The following is a 27,955-nucleotide window of genomic DNA, read 5'->3' as shown; positions in this document are numbered from 1 at the left end:
AAAAAACGGCATCGTAATAAATTACTGATTTCCATGTTCATGCATCAAGGAGCTTTGGCTTTCATTTCGTCCTTTTTCATTAGCTGATTATGCTAATGTGTGGTTACATAAACTCTTATTAAATTGCAATTTGGAGGTGGTGTGTGTCTGTACACCACAAAGTGCGTGTGCGTTTGTGCGTGCGTGTTTGTGTGTGTGTGTATGCTGTACGTGCAATTATGTGAATGCACGCAAACGCAAATGAGTGTTATGTGTGGGTGCGTGTTTATACAAGCTTTTTACACGTGTGTGTGTGTGTGTATGCTGTACAATTATGTGAGTGCATGCAAACACAGATGAGTGTTGTGTGTGTGTGTGTTTTCGTACAGATATGTGTCCATTTGATTGTGAGTGAGTGCAGCTGGCACGGCTTAAACTTGTTCAAACTTGGTCGGCCATTCTTTCCACCTGTCAGTGGCTGACTAGAGAGCAGGGAGCTTATGTTCCTCTTGAGCTGAACTTGTCTGATTCAAGTTTAATTATCCCACATTTTAATCATTTTAAACTTCTGTTGCAGTTTAAAAATTATTTGACTGTCTTTACATTAGCATTTTGACAACTTAATTTGTGAATATAACTCAGTCTCACCATGACAAAATGTATTGAATGCAAAGCAGCACCCAGAAAGAGCACATATACTATATACTTCCATGCAGTGCGGCTGCAGTGCTTTTATGAAAGGATTCATAAATTAAATGGTAGCATGGAAGTAGCAACACCTAAAAAATAGTACCCAAGCTAAAATACACCGAGCAGTGCTTATCACAAGGACATTTGGTACGGATCGGGATGAGGTCAAGGGTGTATTTCATCCATGAGGAGAACTTGCTTTTGCTCCTCTGATACAAGGAAATGCCATTATCAGTGGTTTAGGAGACGTAAAGAGGGAGCATGTTGTCCCTTCATCTGTAACTATGGTGCTGAGGACAGAAGTAGGTCAGTCATTTATGTTAGTCAGGCTCGGTGCTCTGGTCTTCTCCGTCTATCTGTCTGTCCGTCCATCTGTCTTGTCTGTCTCACATTTCTTCACATCCTCTTTTCTGCCCTCCTGAACTCTTGTTCCAAACAGCTTGTCTCTTTCTCCATCTGATTTACTTTTTCCTTTTAGCTTTCTTTCTTTTTCTGTCTGTCAAACTCCACTTGCCTCATTCGTATCAGTGTTGGCTAAACTTCTTCTCTCCTCTCCACTCTTCTGTCCTTGTTAGGTTGGTTGTTACTTGCCCTCCTCCGTATCCTCTCCTGATGTTTTCCTTAGTATGCCTCCTCTTTCATTCCTTTCCTTCTCACGTTGATGGCCCGTTTCTCACTTGTTTAAATGGTTTTTCTCCCTTTCCTGCCTCGCTTACTTCCATTACCCTGTGACCTCTTCCTCATTGCCCTTTCATATCTTTTTTTTTTTTTACCACCGCAGGTCTGGAAAAGGTCGGACGCGACTCCAGCTACGAGCAGGAGGGGAAGGTGCAGTTTGTGATGGATGCTGTGTATGCCATGGCGCACGCCCTGCACCGCATGCACAGGGAGCTCTGTTACGGCTACCCCGGCCTATGCCCGCGCATGTCCAACAACATCGACGGCAAAGAGCTGCTGAGCCACATACGGGCGGTTAGCTTCAACGGTGAGTTGAGTTGTGATGGTGGAGGGATCCGCCGAGTTATTTTGCGTTCTCTCCGTCTGGTCAGCCTTCATGTCCATTGATGAAGGTAAAGCTTGATTTTATGCTACTTAGAAGTAGTTGCTATCTTAAAGCTACACCATGCAAGTTTGGCACAATAGCGGCGCTCGTCTGCAGCGAGTGGTACTTCTGCAGTGTCATACAATAATGAAACTTTGATGCCGAAACATCAGTTCTTATGTCTACTGCCGTGTGTTACCGTTATTTAAAACACGAGTTTCTCCAGAATGAATTGCACCAACTGGGGATTCAGTACATCAAGTAGCTTTGCTGCTAAAGCCTCAAGTGACAGTCTTCTTGCATATCACATACACATCTGAACTTGCGATATAGTGTCAGCAAGAAACAAAGGGCCAGCAGCACCATAGTATCTTCAGTAGCTTGGAATTGGTTAGTATATAGCGATGCACTAAAAATAGACGTTGCGGCTTCAAGCCTTTGATACTGTATGCCACTGCAGCCTCGAGATATATATTGAAAGAAGCGGGGAAAACCCGCTTGCAGCAAATAAGGCCTGCTACTGTACTTGCATAGTGTGGCTTTAAGATCTGTGATTTAATAAACTGTCATACAGGATGTCCTCTGTTAACGTATGTGGCTGCAGAGTTAATATCTGAAATGAAACAATATGCAAAAAGTAGCGCTACTACATTGATCCTTTCTGGGGTGAAAGTGTGTGCATGCGTGTATGTGTGTGTGTGTGTTGGGGTGTGTGTCATCAGTTAAATCAATTGGTTAATTGTCCAACTCAGTGGAACATAGAGTTGTTACTTGATCACTGAGGGATCAAAGTTACCTCCGTTTCTTACTCAATGCTTTGTCGGACAGTTTGTCACTTTTTTTGAAACGGTGAATAAATGGTCAGCATTTAGGAAGCTTGCAAAGAGTTGTATGGGTCCATGTGCATGCAGACATTTACACATCCGTGTGTAAACACACAAACACCGTGTTAGAGTCTTACTATCTCTTTCCTCCCTCCGTCCACTTACATCTTCTCATCTCATCCCATCCTTTGTTTTTTTGTCTTGTCTCTTTTTAGTGCCTTCTGGTTCCAACCCCGGGTCATTGACATCAGTCCTCCCAGACAGTGCGTAGGGCCGAAAAAAACAAAACAAAACAGCAACGACAAAAAAATCCCCAAACAAACCTATAATTTTTCAAACGGGTGGAAAAAACACAACAAGATTCCTTAGGATTTTTTTTTTTTTTTTTTATCTAAGAGGCCAAGTAAAACATTCACCTGAAAACAAACAAAAGGCAATGGCATATTTAATAGTGCAATGCAAGGGCATCCGGGTAGTGTAGCAGTCTATTCCCGTGCCTACCAACACAGGCATTGCCGGTTCGAATCCCCATGTTACCTCTGGCTTGGTCAAGCGTTCTTACAGACACAATTGGCCGTGTTTGTGGGTGGGAAGCCGAATGTGGGTACGTGTTGTGGTCGCTGCACTAGCACCTCCTGTAGTCGGTCAGGGCACCTGTTCAGAAGGGAGGGGGAACTGGAGGGAATAGCACGATCCTCCCACATGCTACGTCCTCCTGGTGAAACGCCTCACTGTTAGGTGAAAAGAAGTGGCTGGCGACTCCACATGTATCGGAGGAGGCATGTGGTAGTCTGCAGCCCTCCCTGAATCGGCAGAGGGGGTGGAGCAGTGACCGCAATGACTCGGAAGAGTGGGGTAATTGGCCAAGTAGAATTGGGGAGAAAAGGGGGGAAAAATAGTGCATTGCAGAAATCAAATAATCCCTAATTGCTGCAAAAGTATCGAAAGAAGAATTTAAAGCTGGAGTACACACTCCATCATGGATCATGGTAGGTCAAAAGACAGAGAAAGGCAATAAAGCGTTATACATGCTTCAGATAGACTAGTTTGTATGACTCATCGTTTGGCTGCATTCATACCTTTTCCAAACAGCAAAACTTGACAGTGGGTCTAGTAGCTGTTCGTCATAGAGAGGAGTGGGATTAATAACAGGAAGTCTTTGTAATCACAACACGAAGAGTCAAATAAAGGTGAACGCTCTTCAAGAGTTTTCCCTAGAAGCTGTGTGTGGTGAGCGGTGAGCTGTCAACGGGGTGTCGGAAGTAGTTGAATAAAGAATGAACATGTGAAATTTGCGGGCCATTTAAAATCTGCCCATTTACTCCCCCGGGCACACCTGGCCAGTCGCTACAGAAAGTGGCCGTAGACTTCCGAATGTCTGTTTTGGAAAGTTGCAAAAGGTTGCAGATGCAGAACTCCCTGATCCAAACATGGGAAAGGAGCTTTCGGACATTTTCTAATGTTCTCAACAGCAGTTTGTTTGAAGCATGCAGAGCATTTCATTCTAATAGTTCACATGGTGAAACAATACACAGGCATCACCGGTTTTAGGGGTTCGATGCTCCTTAGGGCCAACCAATATGTAAACCTAAGGTGTTGAAAGACACTTTACATTAGGCGGCACAGTGGCCCAGTGTTGGCACAGTGGTGGCACTGTTGCCTAACAGCAAGAAGGTCCTGGGTTCAAACCCAGGCTGTCCCAGGTCCTATCTGTGTGGAGTTTACTTGTTCTCCCGTGTCTGCATGGGTTTCCTCCCGGTGCTCAGGTTTCCTCCCACCATCAAAAAGACATACTACATGTTAGGGGTAATACTCCTGTCTGTGCCCCTGACCAAGGCAATTGGAAAAAGAACTGGAGTCGGTCCGCGGGCGCTGCAGCTGCCCACTGCTCCTATACAATAGGATGGGTTAAATGCAGAAGACAAATTCAGTGCAGCCTGTACAATGACAAAATAAAGTGGCTTTAAAAAATTAACAACAGAATGGCCTGAGACTTGAAAAGAAAAAACTCAATATTTGATCAATCTGTAAAAAGTAATAATCAATCAATGTTTATTAACTTTGTCTTGAAATGTGCTTTCACACACACAACCTCTCCTCCTTTTAGCTCGACTAACTGAGAGCTGTCGATATAGTGAGCTGTCAGTTAGTGAAAATTTTATCAAGTTCCCCAAACATGTGACAAGAGGTAAAAATAAGCCCTTCATTTATTCGTTATGAGGTGACGACATGGAATTTTGGAATACGTTTTCACAAACGCCCTCATCTTTAATTTTCCGCATTTTCATTGTTGGTCATTGTTAATGGCCGCATGATTTCTTCTTTCACTTTGTTCGACACACGTCTCAGCAACACTGCATAGTTTTCCATAGCGTTTTTCCTATTTCATGTCACTGTGCAACACATTCTTTCATGGAGCGATGGCTGGAGAAACAAGTCAGTGCTGCTACCTTGGTAGCTGGTGCCTCCGCTTTTGCATTCATGTTACAATCGCCATCACTTCATTATTTGAAGGACTACTTGTGTTGTGCAGTTACAATGGCAACAGTCATTCACCTGGCAGGATCATTGCTGTGAAGGTCTGCTAATAATCATGTGTGTGAAGCGTGTTTCGATGGATGGGAGTTTAAATGGCGCTCATGTCAGCTGAATGTGGCATCAATTCAAGTTTCCAATAACATGCTGGATTGGGGGGGGCATTCACACTTGGGCACCTCTGCTAAATAGCATATTTATAGCCAGAAATGGATGTGATTTTGCGCAGAAAACAGCCTACAAGTATTTTTATTTACTCTCCAAGCTGCTTTTAGAATAGTTAAAGAAACTTACATTTAAAATGCCCCACTCTTCTTGCCAAGCCCATTTGCCTTATTCCCTTGCCGCCATGTTTGTTTAACAGACATCATGAGGGGGATTAGACGCAGAAGTGCCATAGTCTCCAATGTTAAAACTCCACTATAAAAATACAATTTCAAGAGTAGGATAAATTACAGTCTCAGCTGGAATCATCTAATTAGCTACAATAAAACGTTTCCCATGGCTGAGCTATGTTTTCTTACTGTTGTTTTATTGCCTTAGAATGAATGAAAGTCAATCAGCAGAGCAGCCCATTTGCTTTGATTCATTTATTATCATGGAAACCGCGACGGTTAAACACATTTAAAGTCTTTTTAATAAGGGCTTTGAAATTACAATAGCCCGATCTCTGTCATTTTATTCAATCCCACTCTTGAAATAGTATTTTTATAGCAGTTTTAACATTGGACACTATGGCGCTTCCGAGTCTAATCACCCTGATGACATCAGTCAACCAAACATGGCGGCGAGGTGAATAGGCCTAAAAGCCTCCTCCTTCTTTTTCTGTTCCTTACCCAGGGGTTTTTTGTTTTTTTTCTACACTGCCATTGTATAGAAAACTTATCTTGGACAAATTAGAGCTTAATCACCATAAGCAATTAACACGGAATTCTGTAGTGTTTATCCACCCTGAATGGCTAATTCTGCACAAGCTAATGCTATGCTCTGCTTTCCTTACAATTTGTACTAGTCCTAATCATAAACGTAATTATTTTTCAACCTGGCCATTTTTAATGTGAGCTATGCATATGTTGGCTGCTGATGTTCAGCTTGTTACTTTTGCAGACATTGTATCTGCTACTAATTTGCTTGCTGTAGACGGCAACATTTTTGACACTTTTGTATATCTTTGTTTTGGGACTGCAGCAACTCTTTGAACCTGCTTTCATTAGTGTTGTTGTAATGCTCCCTTTTCATTCTCTCTCTCTCTCTCTCTCTCTCTCTCTCTCTCTCTCTCTCTCTCTCTCTCTCTCGAAAGCTATGGCTTCTCCAAACCCCGGAAAACATCAAGTGGATGAAAACCATTTACTCATTTCCCTCTAAATGATATCAGACGCTTCATTTGAATATTTTCTTATTAATCCTTTCCCCTGATATGCCACCACCTGCTTTTCTCTCTGCCTATTCATTTCCTGTTCCTGTCTATCAAGTAGTGGGTGAAATGCATAATGAGCAGCAGAGAGACAAACCTGCTGTAAGGATGCAATTTATTAAAAGAGGTAAGAGTAGAAGGACAAAATATTGGATGTGTGTGTGTGTGTGTGTGTGTGTGTGTGTGTGTGTGTGTGTGTGTGTGTGTGTGTGTGTGTGTGTGTGTGTGTGTGTGTGTGTGTGTGTGTGTGTGTGTGTGTGTGTGTGCGTTACAAATGTGCAGATGTGTGCCATCTGTTTGCGGGTCCCAACTTCTCCCTGTAATCACTGCCATTGACAAAAAAAAGACCCAATTCACAAATTCACAGTCAGACACCAGTTGTTTTTACTTTCCGCTTTGCGTATGAATGAGAGAGAGAGAGTGTGTGTGTGTGTGTGTGTGTGTGTGTGTGTGTGTGTATACGTGTGCGCGCACCAGGTTTTTCTATCCTAATGGGGACACAAAAAAAAATAAACCGCCTACCTTGTGGGGACATTTTGTGGGGTCCCCATGAGGAAGAGGGTGTATTTTAGGGTTAGGATTTGGGTTTAGGGTTAAGATTAGAAATAGGATTAGTTAGGATTAGGGTATGGGTTAAGATTATACATGTATTTTTGATGGTTAAGGGTTAGGGAATTAATGTAGTCAATGAGGGGCCCCCACAAGTATAGGGAGGTGTGTGTGTGTGTGTGTGTGTGGCTATTTTCTTGTTCAGTTTTTTCATGTTGTTTTTTTGGTGAATCTATATCCACCGTGTTCAAACACAGCTAAGTGATTAAACACTAATAAAAGTAAATAGCACTCAATAGCGCAGAGGAAAGGAGAAAAAAAACCCTCATTGATGAGGAAGATGGAGCTGAGATTTCGTCGCAGAAATTGACTCCTAAACACAACAGTGAGGCTTAACAGCAAGACAAAAATGCATTAATTACATGTATAGTAAAAAAAATAAGTATTAAATGATAACTGAGATGTCAAGATGCAGAAAAAAACCGTACATTTACTTCATTTTCTTTCAACACTGTTGCATTTAGCCGTAGTATTATGTAGTGAGGATGGATTGATCGATAGATGGATAGATTTTTTTTTCAAATTTCTTTGAATTCTGCATGTTATTTCCTATTAAATTGTGTCTTTCCAGACTATTTGTCGGCACAGCAGACCATTGTTGTCAGGTGTTTGTTAGCGCCATCCGTATTTGAATTGTTTGCATTGACAGGGGCCTATGGGGCGTAGTAGGGCTTTTAAGCCAAATAGTTTGTATTGTTGTTTGTGTTCTCCAATTAAAAGTGGTTGCAGTATCGATCTGTTCAGGGTCGACATGACGTGGATAATGCTAAAAGAGAAAATAGTCCATGAAATTGTCCTCGACGGGGGTCTGTGGGCCCGCGTGTAGGTCTAGTTTGTTTGTGAGGCACGTAAAGAGAGCCAGCTCAAGATGTTCGATCATGAGCTGACTCTCTCTCTCCTCCCACTGGATCCATACCAATTCGCCTCAGCCTACAGAGCTGGCCAAGATAAGGAGAGAGAGTGAAAGAGAGAGAGGGAGAGAGAGACGACAGCTTAAACCTGTTAGGGCCGCGATCGTCCTCCCCTCGGATCGACGGCAACCTATAGCCCAAGTTAGAAATCTCAGACTTTCAAGGTGAAAATGACAGAGAAGGTGGTCAGAGCCATGGATGATGCAGGGAAAGAAAGAGGGAGAGAGAGCGAGAATAAATCCAAGTCGTTCATTGCTTGCTCGGGTCCGTATCACTTCAACTTAACTTGGGTAGAATGGATGTCAGCGAGAGAGAGAAATAGGCCAAGTGAGGGAGAAAGCACAAAGATAGCATTAAGAGACTGACAACAAGCATATATATATATATATATATATATATATAGTGTTTTTTTCCGAAACCGTCAATGGTGTTGAGTGCTCAACTAATGAGCGGAATATCAACACGGATACAGGAAAAAAGATTTTAATGCATAGCAGTACAGGCCTGTTCTATTATCGCTACTCCGTAGTGCTATATTTACATATTGCCCTCTGACCTCGCCTCTGGCGACGCTAGGCTCTGAAATTCACCGCTCATGCGACAGCATCCCCTAAGCCCCGCCCACAACTGCACTTGACATGTGTCACCACATCGCTCGTCAGTTCGACTAGAGCCTCCTTCAAGGGAAGACGTGTCGCGCTGAGCTCTGTTGTGGGTTTTTTCTTCATTGCTAGCTAGCTTAGCTATTTTCTCTATTTTGACAATAGTGCGGTTTTCTCCGTCACCATGGTGTTAACGTCGACGTCGATGTTCTTTTTGCCGAGTTTTACAGTTGTTGCCACAGGAAGAAGGACGCTGGTGATTTCCATCCTTTTTGCAGCGACCATCCTAGCCTGGCTCATGTTCGGGAGACTGCAGCTAGCCTAGAGGCGCCACCATGCATGGTGTGCACTTCATGGCCGCTCAGTCGACGGACGAGCTGGGTTTCACATGCCTTTCCGCTCAGGTTGGTGTCGGTGTGTTCGAGATCCCTCCTCGGCCGGGCTCGTTGGTTTCTGCTGTGCTCCCTGGGAGCCAGGACCACATGTGCCCGCCGGCGGTTCCGCAGGCTGCTACTCAAGATGGCGGATCTTGCTCCCACCAAGTCCCTGAGGAAGGGTCCGAGGAGGAGGCAAAGTTCGACGACTTTTTCCCTTTTTTCCTCGAGAGGGCCTTGGCTTCGACGGGGACCACAAGGGTTGCCCCAGTCCTTGCCTCGGTGACGCCCGGAATGGATCAAGCGTTCTCTGCCTCGGTGGAGGTGCGCAAGACCATAAGCACATTCCGCCCTTCCCCCCCATCACGGAGTCCATCAAAGCCACATGGCCGGAACCAGAGAAGGTGCGCTCCACTGTTAAAGTGAACACCAAGAGCCACCTGACGGTTGCCGGCTGGTCTCCTGCTTCTATGCCGCCCCCCACTGTGGAGAAATTTATTTTTCCCTGGCTCTACCCTGGTAAGCTACGCAAACCGGAGAGCAAGGAGGCGGCGATGAAGATCAAACAGTGAGAGCCAGGGGGATGACGACACCAATGCCTCACGCCTGGACGAGGCTTGGTGGGCTTCTCAGATCATCGGCACGTTCCTCCGTGATGCCGCGGTGAACCTGGGTGCGGCTCTGTCCTCCTCAGTCCTGCTGAGGCGCGAGTTCTGGACGAAGGACTGTCGCTTGGAGGACGGGGTCGTTAAGATGATCCGCAAGCTCCCCATCAACACGGATGGCCTTTTCGGTGTGGATGAGCCAGCACTGGAAAAGATCCGTCACGACCTGGCCAACGCGGAGCTGCTGGCTAAGACCTTCAAAGAGAAGGGTCCCGCGCAGCCTCCGACACGTGCTCAAGGCTCTCCGCAGCCCCAGCCGCAGGGGGGGCGAGGTCGAGCCTCGAAGCACCACAAGAACTACGACAAGAGCCAGTCGGCTGGCCCTGCGCCAGCCCCTGGGGCTCACAGTCAGTCCCACCACGCTGGCGGAGACGGCGCGGGTGGTCCTCAGCCTGACGTGAAGCGGAAGTACGAGCACCAGACCAGGGGTGCCAGCTTGGGAGATCCGCGCCGCCGCTGATGGTGCGCGACAGACCCCCACACCCCCTGTTCGAACATTGCAGGTATTGATGTTATGGCCACTGGTGGCAAGGTTTTAACATGCAATGAGGGGAACATGTTGATGAATAAAGATTTCAGTTCTGCATTTTATCCTTCGTGTTCCTCGTCTGTAGATTATTCTACGGTGGGTGGTCTGTCATATAATGTTGGTGATGTCGATGCTACTTTTATTCCACACGCAGATGGTGTAGTGAGTAATGTTGTGTCACATGCCACCGGACTCTGCAAGCAAGTCAGAAGAAACGAAGATGTTCCAGATATGGCAACGGGTTCACTAGTTTCACAGGGTGTAGGCTATGTGAATTATACCGCTGAGATCAGTTCTGTTTCAAACCGTACACAAGGTTATGGGTTGTTGAACTCTGTATCTATGCCTGTTTCGGATAATCATGAGCTGTCAGATGGGAATGAAATTAGTTTATCCCATCGGACAGGCGTCCAGAGTTACGCGCTGGGTTTTCCCGTGCGTAAAGCAGGGTTACCGGAGCGCATGACTCGCTGTCTGGCCAGTCGGAGAGGGTGCTGGGCGCGCGCATGCTGATTCTGATTTTTCCACGCTCCCACCTTCTGTTGGGCAAAATCCTGCACATATTCGCTCCCCATATGGGACGCGGTCCGCCGTGGGAGCCTCTCAACACTTCCGTGGAGAGCTCGGAGGTTGGACCGGAATGGCAGCGATACAGCCTATTTCTCGACAGCCAAACACAACGCGTCACGCGCCCTCTGTCTCCCCATTACGCACGCTGGCAGGCGCTGCCGGGTGTACCAGAGTGGATCCTCTGGACGGTCAGGCATGGGCACGAGATTCGGTTCGAGCAGGGTCCTCCCCGTTACACGGGCATACGTCAGACGCTGATCCATTCACCTGCCGAAGCAGAGGTGTTGCGGCAGGAAATATTGGAGATGCTGTCCAAAGACGCGATACAGGTGGTGGAGAGAGGCAGAGAGGAAATAGGGGTTTGTTCGAGATATTTCCTCGTGCCCAAGAAATCAGAGGGCATGCGGCCAATTCTAGATCTGAAATGGTTCAATACTTGGGTGCGCAAAGAATCATTCCACTGACGGTCCCCCAGCTCCTAGCCATGATATCGAGCGGAGCCTGGTTCACATCTGTGGACCTCAAGGACGCATATTTCCATGTCCCGATAGTGGGTCACCACTGGAAATATCTCCGGTTCGCGTTTCAGGGAACGTGTTACGAGTACAAAGTCCTCCCGTTCGGCTACAGTTTGGCCCCACGGGTCTTTTCGATGTGCGTCAAGGCGGCTCTCACTCCGCTATTCGCCCAGGTTTACGTTATAGCCTACTACTTGGACGATCTGCTTCTGATAGCCCCAGATCACCGGCTGGCTATGGAACGCACGAGTCACCTGGTCTCGCACCTGTCAGACCTGGGTCTCACGGTAAACTGGAAGAAGAGTGCTCCCTGGCCGTCACGCGAAACCACTTATCTGGGATTAGCGTTGGACTCAGGGAGGATGCTGGCTTCCGTCTCGGAGGAGCGGTGGCAGGGGTTAGAGGACCTTCTTGCCAGTTTTGCCCCGGGCCGGTCGGTGACAGTAGGTCAACTGCGTCGGCTCCTGGGCATCATGTCCTCTGCTCACCAGGTGGTGCCTCTGGGTCTGCTTTTTATGAGGAAACTCCAGTGTTGGCTTATTCGAGAGGGCCAGTTCCGCCGGCTGCGCCAACGGCACAGGTTAGTGGACCTGGATCACTGGGCAGAGGCCTGCAGATCCAGGGTTGGGGTTCCCCTCGGACCCAGATCGGAGGAGGTGATTCTATTCACAGACGCATCCCTGGGAGGTTGGGGTGCGATCTGTGGCCACGGCACAATCAGAGGAGTATGGCCCGTGAGTCACAATGCGCACATCAACACGCTGGAGCCTTCCAAGCACATTGTTCTGCCATTCAGTGTCAAATCGTTGACAGGAAATGTAGAGTTGATAAACATCCTCAACCGACTTGGTCACAGTGTGTCCTATTCACAGATGGAAGAGATCAACACTGCCCTGTGTCTCCAGAAACTCTCATCATCAGGGAGTGGCATTGCCCTTCCAGCTAACATCCATCCTGGCATATTCACAACTTTAGCCTGGGACAATATCGACCGTCTTGAAGAAACTGTCAGTGGTGAGGGAACATCTCACAGAGTCAATGGGATTGCTGTGCAAGCAAAGCCAGTCAACCCACTTCCTGTCCAACCCATGCCCACTGTTCCCAAAACAAAGAAGAGAAGCATTGATGGACCCCCACCAATGTTACCAACTTACAATGCTGGACAACGGGTAGGGCCACCACAAAGCAAAAAGTCAGATGCCGATACTGCAGCCAATACTAAGCTTGCCAGAGAGAAAAACCTTCTTTGGGTCCTAGCACGCATGTCACAACAAGAAGAACAGTCAGTCAGCAGCTGGACAGGCTTCAACATCCTGACTCGAGGAGAGATGACGGTCATCCCCGACAATATAGGCTATCTGCCTACCATCAATGCTCCAGCGACACAAATGTCTACTGTCAACGAGGTGCTTAACCAGTCACTGAGCATCATGCAGTGCTTAGGCCTGAGGAAGATTGTCTGTGTCTTTGACCAAGCCCTGTATGCGAAGGCTGTCGAGATCACATGGAAACACCATGACAAGTTCCATGATATCATCGTTAGGCTTGGGGTATTCCACACCATCTGCACACTGCTGGCAATAATAGGAAAGCGTTTCCAAGATGCTGGACTCAAAGACCTCTGCATTGAGTCTGGCATGATTGCAGAAGGCTCAATTGCTGGTGTTATGGATGGCCGCAAGTACAACAGGGCAGTGCGACTACACAAGCTCCTGTATGAGGCTCTCATGCGACTGACCTTGAATGGTTTCTTGTCCTGGTTGGAAGAAACTCACAGGAATGACATGGTTCACCTGAATGAGACACTGAAGACCATTGACAGCCTTGGGAAAGAAGTCTCACAACATGCTTTGAAGGAGGTCCTCGAGAACAGCTCTTGTACACGCATCATGGATCTATTTGAAGTCTACCGTGAGTTCCTTAGAGGTGGAAACGGCAGCCTCTCGAACTTCTGGATGTCCTATTTGGACATGGTTGAAATCTTGTTGGGGCTCATCCGAGCATCCAGAGAGGGAGACTGGATGCTACACTTGGCTAGCATTCGAGCAATGATCCCATGGTGCTTTGCTTATGACAGGATGAATTATGCACGCTACCTCCCCTACTACTACGCCCAGATGTCTGAGCTGCCCATCACACACCCAGATGTGTACACAGAATTCATGGAAGGAGGCTTCTCAGTCCAACTGGGCTCCACCAATCCCTTTGGCCGAATCCCTGTTGACCAAGCTATAGAAGAAACGGTGAACAAAGACACCCAAACAGCTGGAGGGACAAAGGGATTCAGCTTGAAGCCAGGAGCTGTGACCAAATATCTCACAGCTGAGTATAGAAGCATGTACCTCAGACAGCTGAGAGACCTGACAGGTCAAGGCAGGTGCAAATGGTCTCTTTTCTAAAATTTATTTCTGATTTTTCCCTTTTTTCTCCCAATTTAGTGGCCAATTGATCCCTATTTTAATTCAAACACCCACCCTCGTATTGCATGCGTTCGCCAACTGCATCTCTCCGGCCGGCAGTCTCGAAGGAGACGCCTCCCCACTTTCGTGACAAGGCGAATCCAAGCCGAACCACTGTTTTTCCGACACACACAGAGACGCATTCACATGACGAACACAAGCCGACTCCGCCCCCCTCCCGAAGACAGCGTTGCCAATGATTGCTGCTTCATCGAGTCCGGCCATAGTCGGATCTGACGAGACCGGGGCGCAAACCCCAGTCCCCAGTGGGCAACTGCATCGACACCAAGCCGATGCTTAGACCGCTACGCCACCGCGGACCCCAGGTGCAAATGGTCTCATCCAGATCTACAGAGTCCAAGGATCAAGAGAGATGAAGCAGATGTCCAGTCTCTCATGGACCTTATGGAGAATAACTGGCTCAATCCTATGTCCCCTGATGAGATTGATTTGGTTAGCCTCTCCACTGGCAACATGGCTCCACCTGATATGACCATAGATCTCTTGAGAGCTCTTGAGAAAGGAGAAGAGGCCTACCAAGCATTCCAGCAAACAAGGTTAGATGCAGACCCACCACCTGTGAAATTCCACGACAAGATGACTAAGCAAAGTCTGAAAACATTCTCCAATGTCAGCACAAAACAAGCTCATGGAAAGAAAGCACAGCATGTGGTTCTGAAGGCAGATAGAAACCTTTTCAGTCACATGATCCTGGTGGCTGAAAGCAGGAAGGTGAATCTGAAGGATGTCCTTGCCTACCCATTGGGCCCACTACCATGGGCACTGGCAAATGCTGATGGGTCCTTACGAAAAACAAACAAGGCTGCACTTGCCAGAGAGCTTGAAAAGAATGTATCTCCTGCAGAAGACATCCCAATCCCATCTACTTCCATCACTGATGGGATGAGCCTGGTCCAAAAAATGAATGGCAACAACAAAACCTTTGCACAGGTGGCAGAGTCAGCCTTGACCCAGGTCCTCCATGAGGGAGCACAGAGTGGGAGGATTGATGTTGTTTTTGATGTCTATCACCAGACTTCGATCAAAGATGCTGAACGACTGAACCGGGGTGGAGACATCACTCTCCAGTACAAGAATCTTGCAGGGGGACACCACGTCCAGCAGTGGAGAAAATTTCTGTGCAGTTCCTCCAACAAGACCAGTCTCATCAAGTTTCTGGTGGAAGAGTGGAAACTCCCACGATACAGAGCTATGCTGCATGGCAAGGTGTTGTACATGACCTGTGAGGAAACCTGCTACAAGTTGACAGAAGATGGGTGTGAGGAAGCAGCAGAACTGCACTCCACACATGAAGAAGCTGACACCCGTCTGCTCCTGCATGCATTGCATGCAGCAAATGCGGGCTCAAAGTCAGTTATCATCCCAGCTGAGGACACTGATGTCATGGTGCTTTGTCTTCCAGAAGGACATCACCTGTCCCATCTACCAGAAGTGTGGGACTCAGAACCGCACACGGTTTGTCGACATCACCAAACTGGCAAGTTCACTTGGAGACAGCATCTGTGACTGCCTAATTGGCTTACATGCCTTCCCAGGCTGCGACACTGTCAGTGCATTCGCTGGTCGAGGGAAGCTGAATGCCCTGAAGATAGTGAGATAGCACACTTCCTGCCAAGAGACTTTTAGTCAACTGGGACAGACATGGAATGTGAGTGATGAGCTGTTCCAGAAAATTGAGCAGTTCACCTGTCGGATGTATGTTGCTAATAGCAGCACTGCTGAGGTGAACAAACTGCGTTACCAGCTCTTCTGCACCAAAAGGGGAGAGGTTGAGTCCAGCCAGCTGCCACCATGTAGAGACTGTCTCTTTATGCATGTTCAACGAGCCAACTATCAGGCAGCAATATGGAAGTGCTGTCTGCAGGCTAACCCTGTGGTGCCAAGCCCTACTGAGTATGGATGGACAGACAATGAAGGCAAGCTGGCCATTTACTGGATGCGCTCCCCACCGGCACCAGATGTGGTCTTGGAATTGCTAACATGCAAGTGTGTGCATTCATGCAACATGCCAAGCTGCATGTGCCTGTCAAATGGACTTCCATGCACAGACATGTGCAGGTTACAGACCTGCAGTAACCAAAAACAGCAGGATGGTCCAGAACTGGACTTTGAACTTGGGGAGTCAGATGATGAGAGAAACGAGCAGTTTGATGAATGACAGTGTGATGATTCTGATGGTATTACTGTGGTAGTAGTCTATTGATGCACAGGATGTTGATTCTGGACTTGGTTACCCAGAGCTTGATAACAATAATGTAACCATATTCACATATACCCATTACCCTACCCATTACCATTACATATACCCACTAATGATATGGGATTACATGTATCATTGACTAAGTATATGTAAATGTCAATGTTGTTTAAAATATTAAAATAGTTCATTACCTCACTATGGTATTCCTTTTTACCATGTATTTTGATTGTGTATTTAAACAAATGTATAGAGACCAGTTTGTGACCTAACTGGCTTTGGTCTAGTTCTCATTTAAGGCTCACAATCACCTCACACAATGAAATAGTATGGGTATATTATACATTTCCTGAATCTTTACAGTCCTGTGAGTATTCCAGTTTTTGTGTTTTGTGTCCCTGATATTCCTAGATGCCACAGGGCTAAAAGAAATATATAGTTTAGGCGAAAATTGCAGAAAGATGTGTGTTATTGACGGGTTGAAGAACTCAAGTGACCTCTATATTTGTGAGAAATATCCACAACAGGGCTTGAATGAAAGCTAAGAAGGTCCCCTTTAAAATGATACCAAAGACAATATTATAGAACATTGAAAAATGTCCTGACCATGAGGCTAAACCAGGATATGCACCAGCGTCTAAAATGCAATTTAGTTTAGCGGGTGGTTAACTTCATGAGCTGATAACTGTGATACAGCTGCCACTCAGGAATGGTTATCATACCAAAATATCATCTACAGACATGGATCCTTTCAAAAATTATAAGTAAGTTTTGCCACCTTGAGTGTACCGAAATATCGTCTGGCCCATGGACTACTGGAGGCAGTGCTGTTGGCAGTGCGTCATTTCGCTCCTCTCCTACGACATTGACACATTCTGGTCAGGTCGGACAGTACCACTACGGTGGCATATATCAACAGGCAGGGCGGGACGCGGTCGGCTGCGTGCCGTACGTTAGCCTACAACTTGTGGAGTTGGGTGCATCAGAACGCGCAGTCCATTCGGGCAGTTCATGTGCCTGGCAGCCAGAACGGGGCAGCGGACATCATGTCGCGCGGCGGGCCCAGCTGGGACAACTGCTCTCTCAATCCTCTTATCGTGGAAATGATCTGGGCGAGGTTCGGAGTGGCGCAGGTGGACTTGTTTGCGTCCAAGAGGAACGCCAAATGCGCACGATGGTATTCGCTCTGCCCGAGCGACAACCCGCCTATGGGAGTGAATGCGCTGGGCATCGAGCCGTGGCCACGCGAGCTGCTCTATGCTTTTCCCCCTCTGGGTCTGATATCGGCGGTGGTGGAACGGATCAGATGCACGGGCGCGTCGGTGATCCTGGTGGCTCCCAACAACCCAGGCGCGCCGTGGTTTCCGAACATGGTTTCCATGGTGCGAGCACCACAGTTCCTCCTCCCGATGTGGCTGGACGCTCTGACGCAGGCAGACGGGATTATCCAACAGGAGCCCCTTCTAGCAGGGTTCCAACTGGCGGCCTGGCTTCTGAGAGGGCCAGGCTGAGAGAGGAGGGCTTTGATGAGGCCACGGTGGCCACTATACAAGCCGCGCGCGCTCCGAACACATCGGCGCAATACGACTCCAAGTGGAGAGTTTTTACTAGGTGGTGCGTGGGAGAGGGCGTGGAACCTCTGTCTGCATCCTTGGCCCACATTGCGGGGTTCTTGGAATACAAGAGATCGACTGACAATTTAGCCTACGAATCGATCAAGGGGTACTTGGCAGCGATCTCAGCCTTTATGCCTAGGCTGGGTGGCGACACTGTCTTCTCTCACCCCCGTATGGTGGCGTTCCTCAAGGGGGTGAGGAACAGGCAGGGTGTTCGGAACGACCGCACGGCCACTTGGGATTTATCCCTGGTTCTGTTTGCGTTGTGTTCTGCGCCATTCGAGCCTTTGGAATCGGCTGACGTTAAGTGGCGCTCCTGCTGGCCCTGATGTCTTTGGGTAGGGTCAGCGAACTGTGCGCGCTGTCCACGGAGGGCATCGAATTTGCCGCAGACAGTTCAAAGGTGATAGTCTACCCGAATCCGTCGTTTCGTCCGAAACATGTCACCGCGCGTTACCAGCGGGTGCCATTGGTGTTGTCAGCCTTTTATCCCTCTCCCTCTTTGGAGGAGGAGAGGAGGCTCCATCTCCTCTGCCCGGTTCGTGCGCTACGGGTTTACCGGGAGCGCACTGGTCCTTTCAGAAAGACTGAACAGGTCCTTGTCTGCTACGGGGCGACGGGCAGGAAAGGAGAGGCGCTGTCTAGCCAGAGGCTTTCTCATTGGATTTGCTCCGGGATCTCCCAAGCCTATGTGGGGGCTAGTAGAGAAGTACCCAGGTTCAAAGCGCACTCCACGAGGGGCACAGCCGCTTCGGTGGCTCTCTATGCTGGTGTGGCGATGGAGTCTATTATGTCAACGGCAATGTGGTCTTCGCCACATTCGTTCATTAATCATTACTTAACTGACCAGTCTGCTATGACAGTGACCGGTGCTGTGCTTGGCACAGCGAGGTTCACTGATGCATAATGCGCTCCGGCCATACGCAAGTGTCTCCCGTCGGGAGCGCGGACGTTTGTACATAGTTCATTTAAAATAAAATGAAAAAAAATATTATATATAGGCTATAGCCTATGTGTATATGTATATGGAAAGTTGGAATGGTTACGTTCCCTTTTCTCTTTTTTCCCGCCCCCTTATGCGAGCCTCCCCTCTACGATATACTAGCCGGCCAAAGGGGGGATTTGAGTACTGGGTGTGAGGTGTTTTTCCCCTTATTGTCCTCAGCGCGGGTGGCAGGCGAGGGGCATTAGTCCACCGCTACTCCATAGTTGGGGCAATATGTAAATATAGCACTACGGAGTAGCGATAATAGAACTCCTGGTTCTGTAGAGAACCTGGGTTCTATGAGCTATGGAGTAGTGCTATATTTTCCTGCTCGCCTGCTGAAGTCCCTTGAAGGAGGCTTTGGTGGGTCGAACTGACGAGTGATGTGGTGACGCATGTCAAGTGCAGTTGTGGGCGGGGCTTAGGGGATGCTATCGCATGAGCGGTGAATTTCAAAGCCTAGCGTCGCCAGAGGTGAGGTCAGAGGGCAATATGTAAATATAGCACTACTCCGTAGCTCATAGAACCCAGGTTCTCTACAGAACTAGGAGTTTCGTGCCTCTCGCACTCATCAGCTGCTAATGTTTTTTTCACAAAGAATCATACAGTTACGTTGCCCAATGCAGCGAATTCAGGGGGCAACCACAGGAACCACCGCAGCCGGGACGCGAACCTGTATCTTCCGCACCGCGGGAGACATCGCTAACCGCTCGACTACAGGGTCCGACCCGTTAAGCAAGGGCTAACATGTCTACTTCTCCATGCACGTTACACTACCCCCCTCCTTCGGGAAGCGCATCCCCGCACATCCCACTTCTGACACCAATGTAGCGAAAGGGGTGTATATAAAACTTTATTAAAAGAAATACTCAACAGTAGGAAAGGGCTCAACAAATAAGGAGCAAAATAAACCAGTGAGTCAAGTAAATTATGAGACATTACAAGCCTGTTTCATGCCATAAGCAATCATCAGCTGTCAATAAACCTCTACATACACTCACTGGCCACTTTATTAGGTACACCTTGCTAGTACCGGGTTGGACCCCCTTTTGCCTTCAGAACTGTCTTAATCCTTCGTGGCATAGATTCAACAAGGTACCGGAAACATTCCTCAGAGAGTTTGGTCCATATTGACATGATAGCATCACGCAGTTGCTGCAGATTTGTCGGCTGCACATCCATGATGCGAATCTCCCGGTCCACCACATCCCAAAGGTGCTCTATTGGATTGAGATCTGGTGACTGTGGAGGCCATTTGAGTACAGTGAACTCATTGTCATGTTCAAGAAACCAGTCTGAGATGATTCGAGCTTTATGACATGGCGCGTTATCCTGCTGGAAGTAGCCATCAGAAGATGGGAACACTGTGGTCATAAAGGGATGGACATGGTCAGCAACAATACTCAGGTAGGCTGTGGCGTTGACACGATGCTCAGTTGGTACTAAGGGGCCCAAAGTGTGCCAAGAAAATATCCCCCACACCATTACACCACCACCACCAGCCTGAACCGTTGATACAAGGCAGGATGGATCCATGCTTTCATGTTGTTGACGCCAAATTCTGACCCTACCATCCGAATGTCGCAGCAGAAATCGAGACTCATCAGACCAGGCAACGTTTTTCCAATCTTCTATTGTCCAATTTTGGTGAGCCTGTGCGAATTGTAGCCTCAGTTTCCTGTTCTTAGCTGACAGGAGTGGCACCCGGTGTGGTCTTCTGCTGCTGTTGCCCATCTGCCTCAAGGTTCGATGTGTTGTGCGTTCAGAGATGCTCTTCTGCATACCTCGGTTGTAATGAGTGGTTGTTTGAGTTACTGTTGCCTTTCTATCAGCTCGAACCAGTCTGGCCATTCTCCTCTGACCTCTGGCATCAACAAGGCATTTTCGCCCACAGAACTGCCGCTCACTGGATATTTTCTCTTTTTCGGACCATTCTCTATAAACCCTAGAGATGGTTGTGCGTGAAAATCCCAGTAGATCAGCAGTTTCTGAAATACTCAGACCAGCCCGTCTGGCACCAACAACCATGCCACGTTCAAAGTCACTTAAATCACTTTTCTTCCCCATTCTGATGCTCGGTTTGAACTGCAGCAGATTGTCTTGACCATGTCTACATGCCTAGATGCATTGAGTTGCTGCCATGTGATTGGCTGATTAGAAATTTGCGTTAACGAGCAGTTGGACAGGTGTGCCTAATAAAGTGGCCGGTGAGTGTATATATATGTGTGTGTGTGTGTGTGTGTGTGTGTGTGTGTGTGTGTGTGTGTGTGTGTGTGTAAGATCTTCCTCTCTGTAATCCCCCTCCAAAGTTCAAATACCCCTGATATTTCTTTGGAACAGGATCTTATTCGAGTGGTATTGTAACATAACGGGAAACTGCCTTTCAGTCTGCTGTGATGGCAAGCATATTCCCCTCCATTATTACATGTGGTACATGCCGCCAGCAGGTGCATCTTTCATCAAGCTTTGCAGAATTTACATCCTTACTGGAAAAATACATCCGTATATACCAGTATTCACTCGTTCGTTTAGCAACGGTGCCCTCCAACAGCCAGGAATTGCGGGGGAAATTGGTAATTTTGGCAAGCGGGGTGTGGTTGGACTGATAGGAAGGGAGAATCAGGATTTTTCCCAGCTGGGCAATGATGCACACATATGTCCGGTTAACCTCTTGTTTGGACCATTTGTGTGGAAACGGAAAAATAATATACTGGAATATTTCTTAAACCTCTATGAAAATAATGATCAGTTGCATTTTTTGGCCTTACGCTGACTGACAGCTGGACTTGCCTATGTTTTACCGTTGTGTGTTGGTAAATAACACACAAAGTCCTCCTCTCCCTATTTCACTTTCTAACAGCCATCTCTCTTTACTGCCTACCCAGCAGAAATGTCAAGGACAATTATCGCCATGTTGTACACGTGTCATAATATTCATGTTGAAAAAAGAAGAAGAAAAAAAGACATCGTTAAGCTTCAGCAGTTCCTGGAAGTAACCGTGGCACACACCCTGAAGTGCACCAGAGTCTCAGAGCCCAAATATCCCCAACTTCCCACACCTACTAATGAAACAAAACAAAACATAACAAACTGTGTGAAACACTATGCATGCACATCAAGACAAGAAAACACAATTCGGGCTGTGGTGTACATTGCAGAGCCAGTGAGAAGAATAACAAGGTAGCAGAGCAGAGATTAATAATGACATGCTGCACCATACAGCCTTTATTTGTAAGTCTCCTGCTTTACACACAAACAGACACACACTTATACATAATCACATGCACATGTGAGAGTGTATGGGTGTTATGCACGGCTAAAAAAAAACTCACTAAAGTTTGCAGGTGTGTGTGAGTGCATGTGTTAAGGCCGAGGCAGACTGTGTATGTTTGCTAATAGGTCTGATTTTCCCGTCTTTGGGTGTATTTTCACATGGTGAACAAATTCATTTGTTGTCAGTGAGGGTCAGCAGTGTTGAGGTGTTCGGCGTGACATGGTGGAGGACAGCCAGTTAGGTGCTGCTGGGATGAATTTTAGCCAGCAAAGTTTGGACAGTGTCAAAAATGTTGCAGTATAATCTTGCAGTGTAGCTGATGTAAACATATGACCACAACTGTATTCCGGTGACCGACTGACATGCTAGTGCACCAGTAGCATGAAAAAGAAAACATCCAGCTTGACAAGAAAGTATTCACCAGGCAACAGTATGCAGAAGATGGGATGAGATGATGAAAAAGAGGGGGCATTTGGGTGGCGTGGTGGTCTATTCCGTTGCCTACCAACACGGGGATCGCCGGCTCTAATCCCCATGTTACCTCCAGCTTGGTCGGGCGTCCCTACAGACACAATTGGCCGTGTCTGTGGGTGGGAAGCTGGATGTGGGTATGTGTCCTGGATGCTGCACTAGCGCCTCCTCTGGTCAGTTGGGGCACCTGTTCGGGGGAGAGGAACTGGGGGGAATAGCGTGATCCTCCCACGCGCTACGTCCCCCTGGCGAAGCTCCTCACTGTCAGGTGAAAAGAAGCGGCTAGTGACTCCACATATATTGGAGGAGGCATGTGGTAGTCTGCAGCCCTCCCCGGTTCGGCAGAAGGGGTGGAGCAGAGACCAGGACGGCTCGGAAGAGTGGGGTAATTGGACGGGTACAACTGGGAAGAAAAAGGGAAAAATCCAAAAAAAAGAAAAAGAGGGCAAACTTGTGGAGTCATGACATGCATATAAATGTCTATATGATGGCATGTCAGACAGGAAAGGGGGCAGTTTGAAGAAAATTGTCATCCAAGGTTACTTCCAGCTTACATTAGAGAATAGGCAGCCTGTTTTGTCCTCTCTTGCCGAGTCCCGATCAGGTCCAAATCCTTGTTGTTCTCCTTTTTTGGGTACACAGAGATCAAACATGGCTATTGTCTCTGAAAAACACTTGTTTTTTTTTTGTTTTCTTCCATGCACGGGTGTCAACTGGCCATCATCCAATGGAGTGCAAAGCCACAAATCACACAGCGTGAGGGTGAAATGGCTTCATGTCAAATAAACTGGCATCCCATTTACAAAACACTGTCCAACACACCCAGGCTGCCAAGGAGTTTAATCTGTGTGCCAAGATGTATTCATTTTGAAGGGTTGTAGGACGTAGCGCAACTCGATATAACCCATTTCGAGCTTTGTTCATTCAACAAACACCTCGGCGTGCATGCAGACACATACTGTACGCATAGCCCACGTGCCATGGCCGCCCACTCAGGTTGACTGTCAGCTGAAAGCACATTCTGCAGTGGCCTTTCAAATGAAGACCTTGATATCTCTTCCTCCCACCCTCTCGCTTCCTGCCTCTTTCTGTAGCTGCACATTTAAATGTTTCTCCTTCTCTCTTAATTTCTGTCTTTCTTTCTTACTTAATATCTCTTATATCTGACGGTCATCTCTAGTCATTATCTTTCTCCTCCGCTGCGTGCTTCAGTCTACACCCTTTCTATCTCTCTTCCTCTCTCATCTCCTCATTAAGACTAATTTTTTCTCTCTCTCTGCCTTTCTCTTTCTTGTTCCATCCTCCTCCCTCAAGGCCTTGGCTCTTATCAACTCTGTGGGCTGAGGAGCAGAAGTTTTCATATTCTCCCTGGAATCTTTTCTTTCGAAAATCTGCCCCCTTTATCTGTCTTGGAATATTTTCTTTCTTCAAGGTTGTCACATCTAGATAAACAACTTCCAGAAGACTATCTTTTGAGAGTTTTAGCTGCCTAGAAGAATTACCACAATGGTCCCATTTGGTAGGGAAGGGCAATACCACTGATTTTTTTTTATTATTCGATACCAAGTAATACCAAAGCTAGTATCCCGATACCGATACTTACATACTTGGTTACATACACAAAAGCAGGAAATATTTGTGATTTACAGAGTGAAAATTGGTAAATGCAGACGTCAAGAAGTTATATCTGAAAGCCTTGGGATTAGTATTAAATAAACTAACAAAGGTCAGATTTCTGTACTGACTGGCAGGCTGTGGCAGGCAGCATCTGTTTCTCTGTGTGCGGCAGGGGCAAAACCATGCTGTAGGCATTGGGAGGTCCAAATGAGAGCCCTCCCCAGAATTTTTTCTAAAGTGCATTTTCCACAATTCTATGATATTTATATATGAAAATTTGCACATTTAGAACATAGTTTTGAGAACTTGCATGACCAGATATCATTATTTTACCAGAAGAAAATGGCTGACCTTGGTGACTTTTATTGCTAGATGGTAGTGAGACCAGCTATGTTATATGGTTTGGAGACAGTGGCACTGATGAAAAGACAGGAGGTGGAGCTGGAGGTAGCAGAGTTGAAGATGCTAAGATTTTCATTGGGAGTGACGAAGAAGGACAGGATTAGGAACAAGTATATTAGAGGGACAGCTTAGGTTGGACGGTTTGGAGACAAAGCAAGCGAGGCAAGATTGAGATGGTTTGGACATGTGTGGAGGAGAGATGCTGGGTATATTGGGGGAAGGATGCTGAATATGGAGCTGCCAGGGAAGAGGAAAAGGGGAAGGCCAAAGAAGAGGTTTATGGATGTGGTGAGAGAGGACATGCAGGTGGCTGGTGTGACAGAGGAAGATGCAGAAGACAGGAAGAAATGGAAATGGATGATCCGCTGTGGCGACCCCTAATGGGAGCAGTCGAAAGTAGTAGTAGTTATTTACTGCTGACATGCAGGCCTCGGTTAAAACTAATATTATCAAGCTGGTTTTTCTCTCATTCCAATTTCTCACCTGATCATCTGTGTCTCCAGAGCATGTCCCTCTGTGGCCACTGCCTTCAGCAGGCCTCTCCCTCTCCCTTGTCTCTCTGTGCTGCCTGCATTGTGACCAAATACCATTGTTTTACCAGAACAATGCCTGACCTTGATTATCATTTCAATTTATTACATTGAACTGATTCAACGTTCTGTGATTTCCTTACCTGGATTATTAAGTATGCATAAAAAAAGAAGAAAAACAATTTTTCACAGTGTATTAATGTCTTGTACTTTAATTTACGATCAGTATTTGTGTGGAATTTAAAGCACAGGACAGCAATATACTGTGTGGAAATTTCTCTTTTCTTAATTCAGATTCAGGCGGCACGGTGGCGCAGTGGTTAGTGCTGTCGCCTCACAGCAAGAAGGTCCTGGGTTCGAGCCCCGGGGTCGTCCAATCTTGGGGGTTGTCCCGGGTTGTCCTCTGTTTGGAGTTTGCATGTTCTCCCCGTGTCTGTGTGGGTTTCCTCCAGGGGCTCCGGTTTCCCCCCACAGTACAAGCACATGTAGGTCAAGTGAATCAGCCGTACCAAATTGTGTGTGTGTGTGTGTGTCGGCCCTGTGATGGACTGGCGGCCTGTCCAGGGTGTCTCCCCGCCTGCTGCACAATGACTGCTGGGATAGGCTCCAGCATCCCCGCGACCCTGAGTAAGGATAAGCGGTTTGGATAATGGGTGGATGGACACTGAATATTCTGCTTGTATATTACCAGTTTTATTTGTTTTAATTTTATCGTGCTGTTTAACTAGCTATATACAAGGCTCAGCATTTTTTGGTTTTTATCGATTTTCACTGAAAAATACCCAGCTTTTTAAACTGATTTTCACCTGGATTTTGTGTTTCCACGGATCCAAAAGTTGTTCCTGTTCGTGTGAGGTTATGTAATAGTGTCCTCTTGTGGTGAAATCTGGCATGCTGAATGGCTTTGAAAAATAAAAACCGAAAACGCTGAGCCTTGGCTATGTAAGTGTATAAAGAATAGTGTACAATATACAGTAGTAACAGTTACCTCAAATGTTAGCTATTGCTTTATCTACCAAGCTTACGCTACCTATTTAGGTATCTAGTTACCTACTGTCTGAAAAACAAACCTCGTACGTCCGGCTGCCGGTGTGAACAGGTGATCTGATACGTATCCCCTGATGGAAGTGTGCCCCTGGTCCAAACCTAAGCTCATTTTTCAGTATTAACCAAACCAAACATACGCATATCATACACTAAAATGTTTGGCGTCTCCTGCTGAATCTAGCACGATCCAATGTGAAACAAAGCGATTCCTACTTTGGACGCCAGCACCGCTGGAAGCGTACCCTCACTGATAGGAAGTGTACCCCTGGCCGCTCCGAGGGTCGTAGTGTCAACAGTAGAGGTCAGATTGCTTTGACCCTGGGACCATTTGGTTCAGCAGAACACACTGAATATTTTTGATTGATGATGTGTGTTTGTTTCAAATTGTGGGATTTAATACAGAAATAAAGGAGCCATTTGCTAGCAGATCCCCACAGAAATGTCTTGCTCCACAAGCACATATGGGTGTCTTTGTTCCCACATTTAAACTAACAAACACATTATATATATAAAAAAAACATTATCAGGGGCTACCTGATGTCAGGGGATACGTACCTGGGTGCGACATCTGTCCTGCTTTCTCCGTTTCTTAGGTAACGTTACTTCCTCCATTTGTTCATCTCCTTTGACTGACAAAAAAGAGGTGGATCATAACGTTAGAATATCTGATTCTAAGCTTCTTCTTTTTTAGCGAACATTAGCCCTGTGATGGTCTGGCGGCCTGTCTAGTGTGTCTCCCAGTTTGCCGTCCAATGACTGCTGGGATAGGCTTCAGCATCCCCACAACCCCCAGAGCAGGATAAGTGGTTTGGATAATGGATGGATGGATAGCCAATAGCAACAAAATTATGCTAAATCAGACAACCGAGTTGTGTGTGCTAGATGGGCACAGCCAAGTGTACAATTGGGGGTGTCAAACAATTATGTTTTCCTTAACAAATGGAAATAAATTGGAAATAAGAGACAGATCCGTTGACGGGGTTTATAAAAGGAGGACATATTTAACATAATTTCTACTGTATTATTGGAGGACAGATTGGTATTTTCTCAGTATTAGGGGAACATGACACCCCTCCCCGCAAGAATGCTTGGTTACGCCCAAGGCGTGCGGTGCCGTGCCACTGCCTTTCTGTGAACCATAGGAAGCGAGCGAAATGGTGGAAGAAAAGTAATCCCTATCCTAAACAACAAATAAAGATAAAAAAAGTAAAACATATATATTAATTATCACTAGTCAAAGACAGTACCTGGTATCATTTTTTTTTTACTATGAGGATTGAGTCTGAAAACTTAACTCTCGTAAGTATTGCAGTATTTTTACTTTGGTATCGATCCGCCCATCCCTACCTTTTGGGGAAAAAAAACGTTTCTTTTGCACAACCTTCGAACAATTTAAAGCATTGTTAACAAAGTATATATATGTGACCTAATGTCACCAATCAGAAAAACTATCTATCTATATATCTATCTATCTTTAGATCAATGACCACATTTCTTCTAACCATCAAGAAACACCGCTAGGTCTTAATTTTGTGCTTTTTTTGCAAGCTTCTTTAAAATGGTCGATAGCTAACAACTACCTTTCAAATCAGAGTGATCTTACATTGATGTACAGATATCACACCTGTTTTTCTTTCATTGTTTCATGAAGCAAACAAGATAGAAAAGACACTAATTACTCTGTTGAGATGGATATAATTTTGTTGCCCTAAGTTTGAATCGATGCCAGACTCATTGGTGCATGTATGACAGGTCTTGATGACATTGTAAATACGATAATAAAGATCTGAGTTTTAGTTCTCTTCAGTGTCTCTAATTCTATCTTGAGCCGTCTCAGATGATTATGGCTGTAGGAATTACATCCAAAGCTTTAGCAACGATGTAGAAAGCGGCTAAAGGACCTATAGCTTTAATGTGTCCAAGCCATGGTCCAACCTAATCCATCAGCCATTTAGCGCTTTCTCTCTCTCTCTCTTCCCTACATTGGCCGAGTTGTCATTGTACTTGGTTCAATCTGTTCTTCCTCACAATAATGGGCTGAGCTTCACATTTAAGTCCAAACAGCAGAGAATGC

General features: G+C 46.6%; 1 protein-coding gene across 1 annotated transcript in view; it reads left to right on the top strand.

Annotated features, from left to right (window-relative positions):
* Nucleotides 1-27,955, top strand: part of grm8a (glutamate receptor, metabotropic 8a) — a 497,387-nt gene that overhangs the window by 350,033 nt on the left and 119,399 nt on the right. The window contains exon 6 of the mRNA XM_056275654.1: nucleotides 1,451-1,654. Within this exon, the coding sequence (XP_056131629.1) occupies nucleotides 1,451-1,654 (204 nt within the window). The remainder of the gene's footprint in view (nucleotides 1-1,450; nucleotides 1,655-27,955) is intronic.

The sequence above is a fragment of the Lampris incognitus genome, chromosome 3 (assembly GCF_029633865.1).
Source record: "Lampris incognitus isolate fLamInc1 chromosome 3, fLamInc1.hap2, whole genome shotgun sequence".
Classification (NCBI taxonomy): domain Eukaryota; kingdom Metazoa; phylum Chordata; class Actinopteri; order Lampriformes; family Lampridae; genus Lampris; species Lampris incognitus.
Note: the sequence above shows the minus strand (reverse complement) of the source record. Positions and strands in the feature narration are given on the sequence as shown.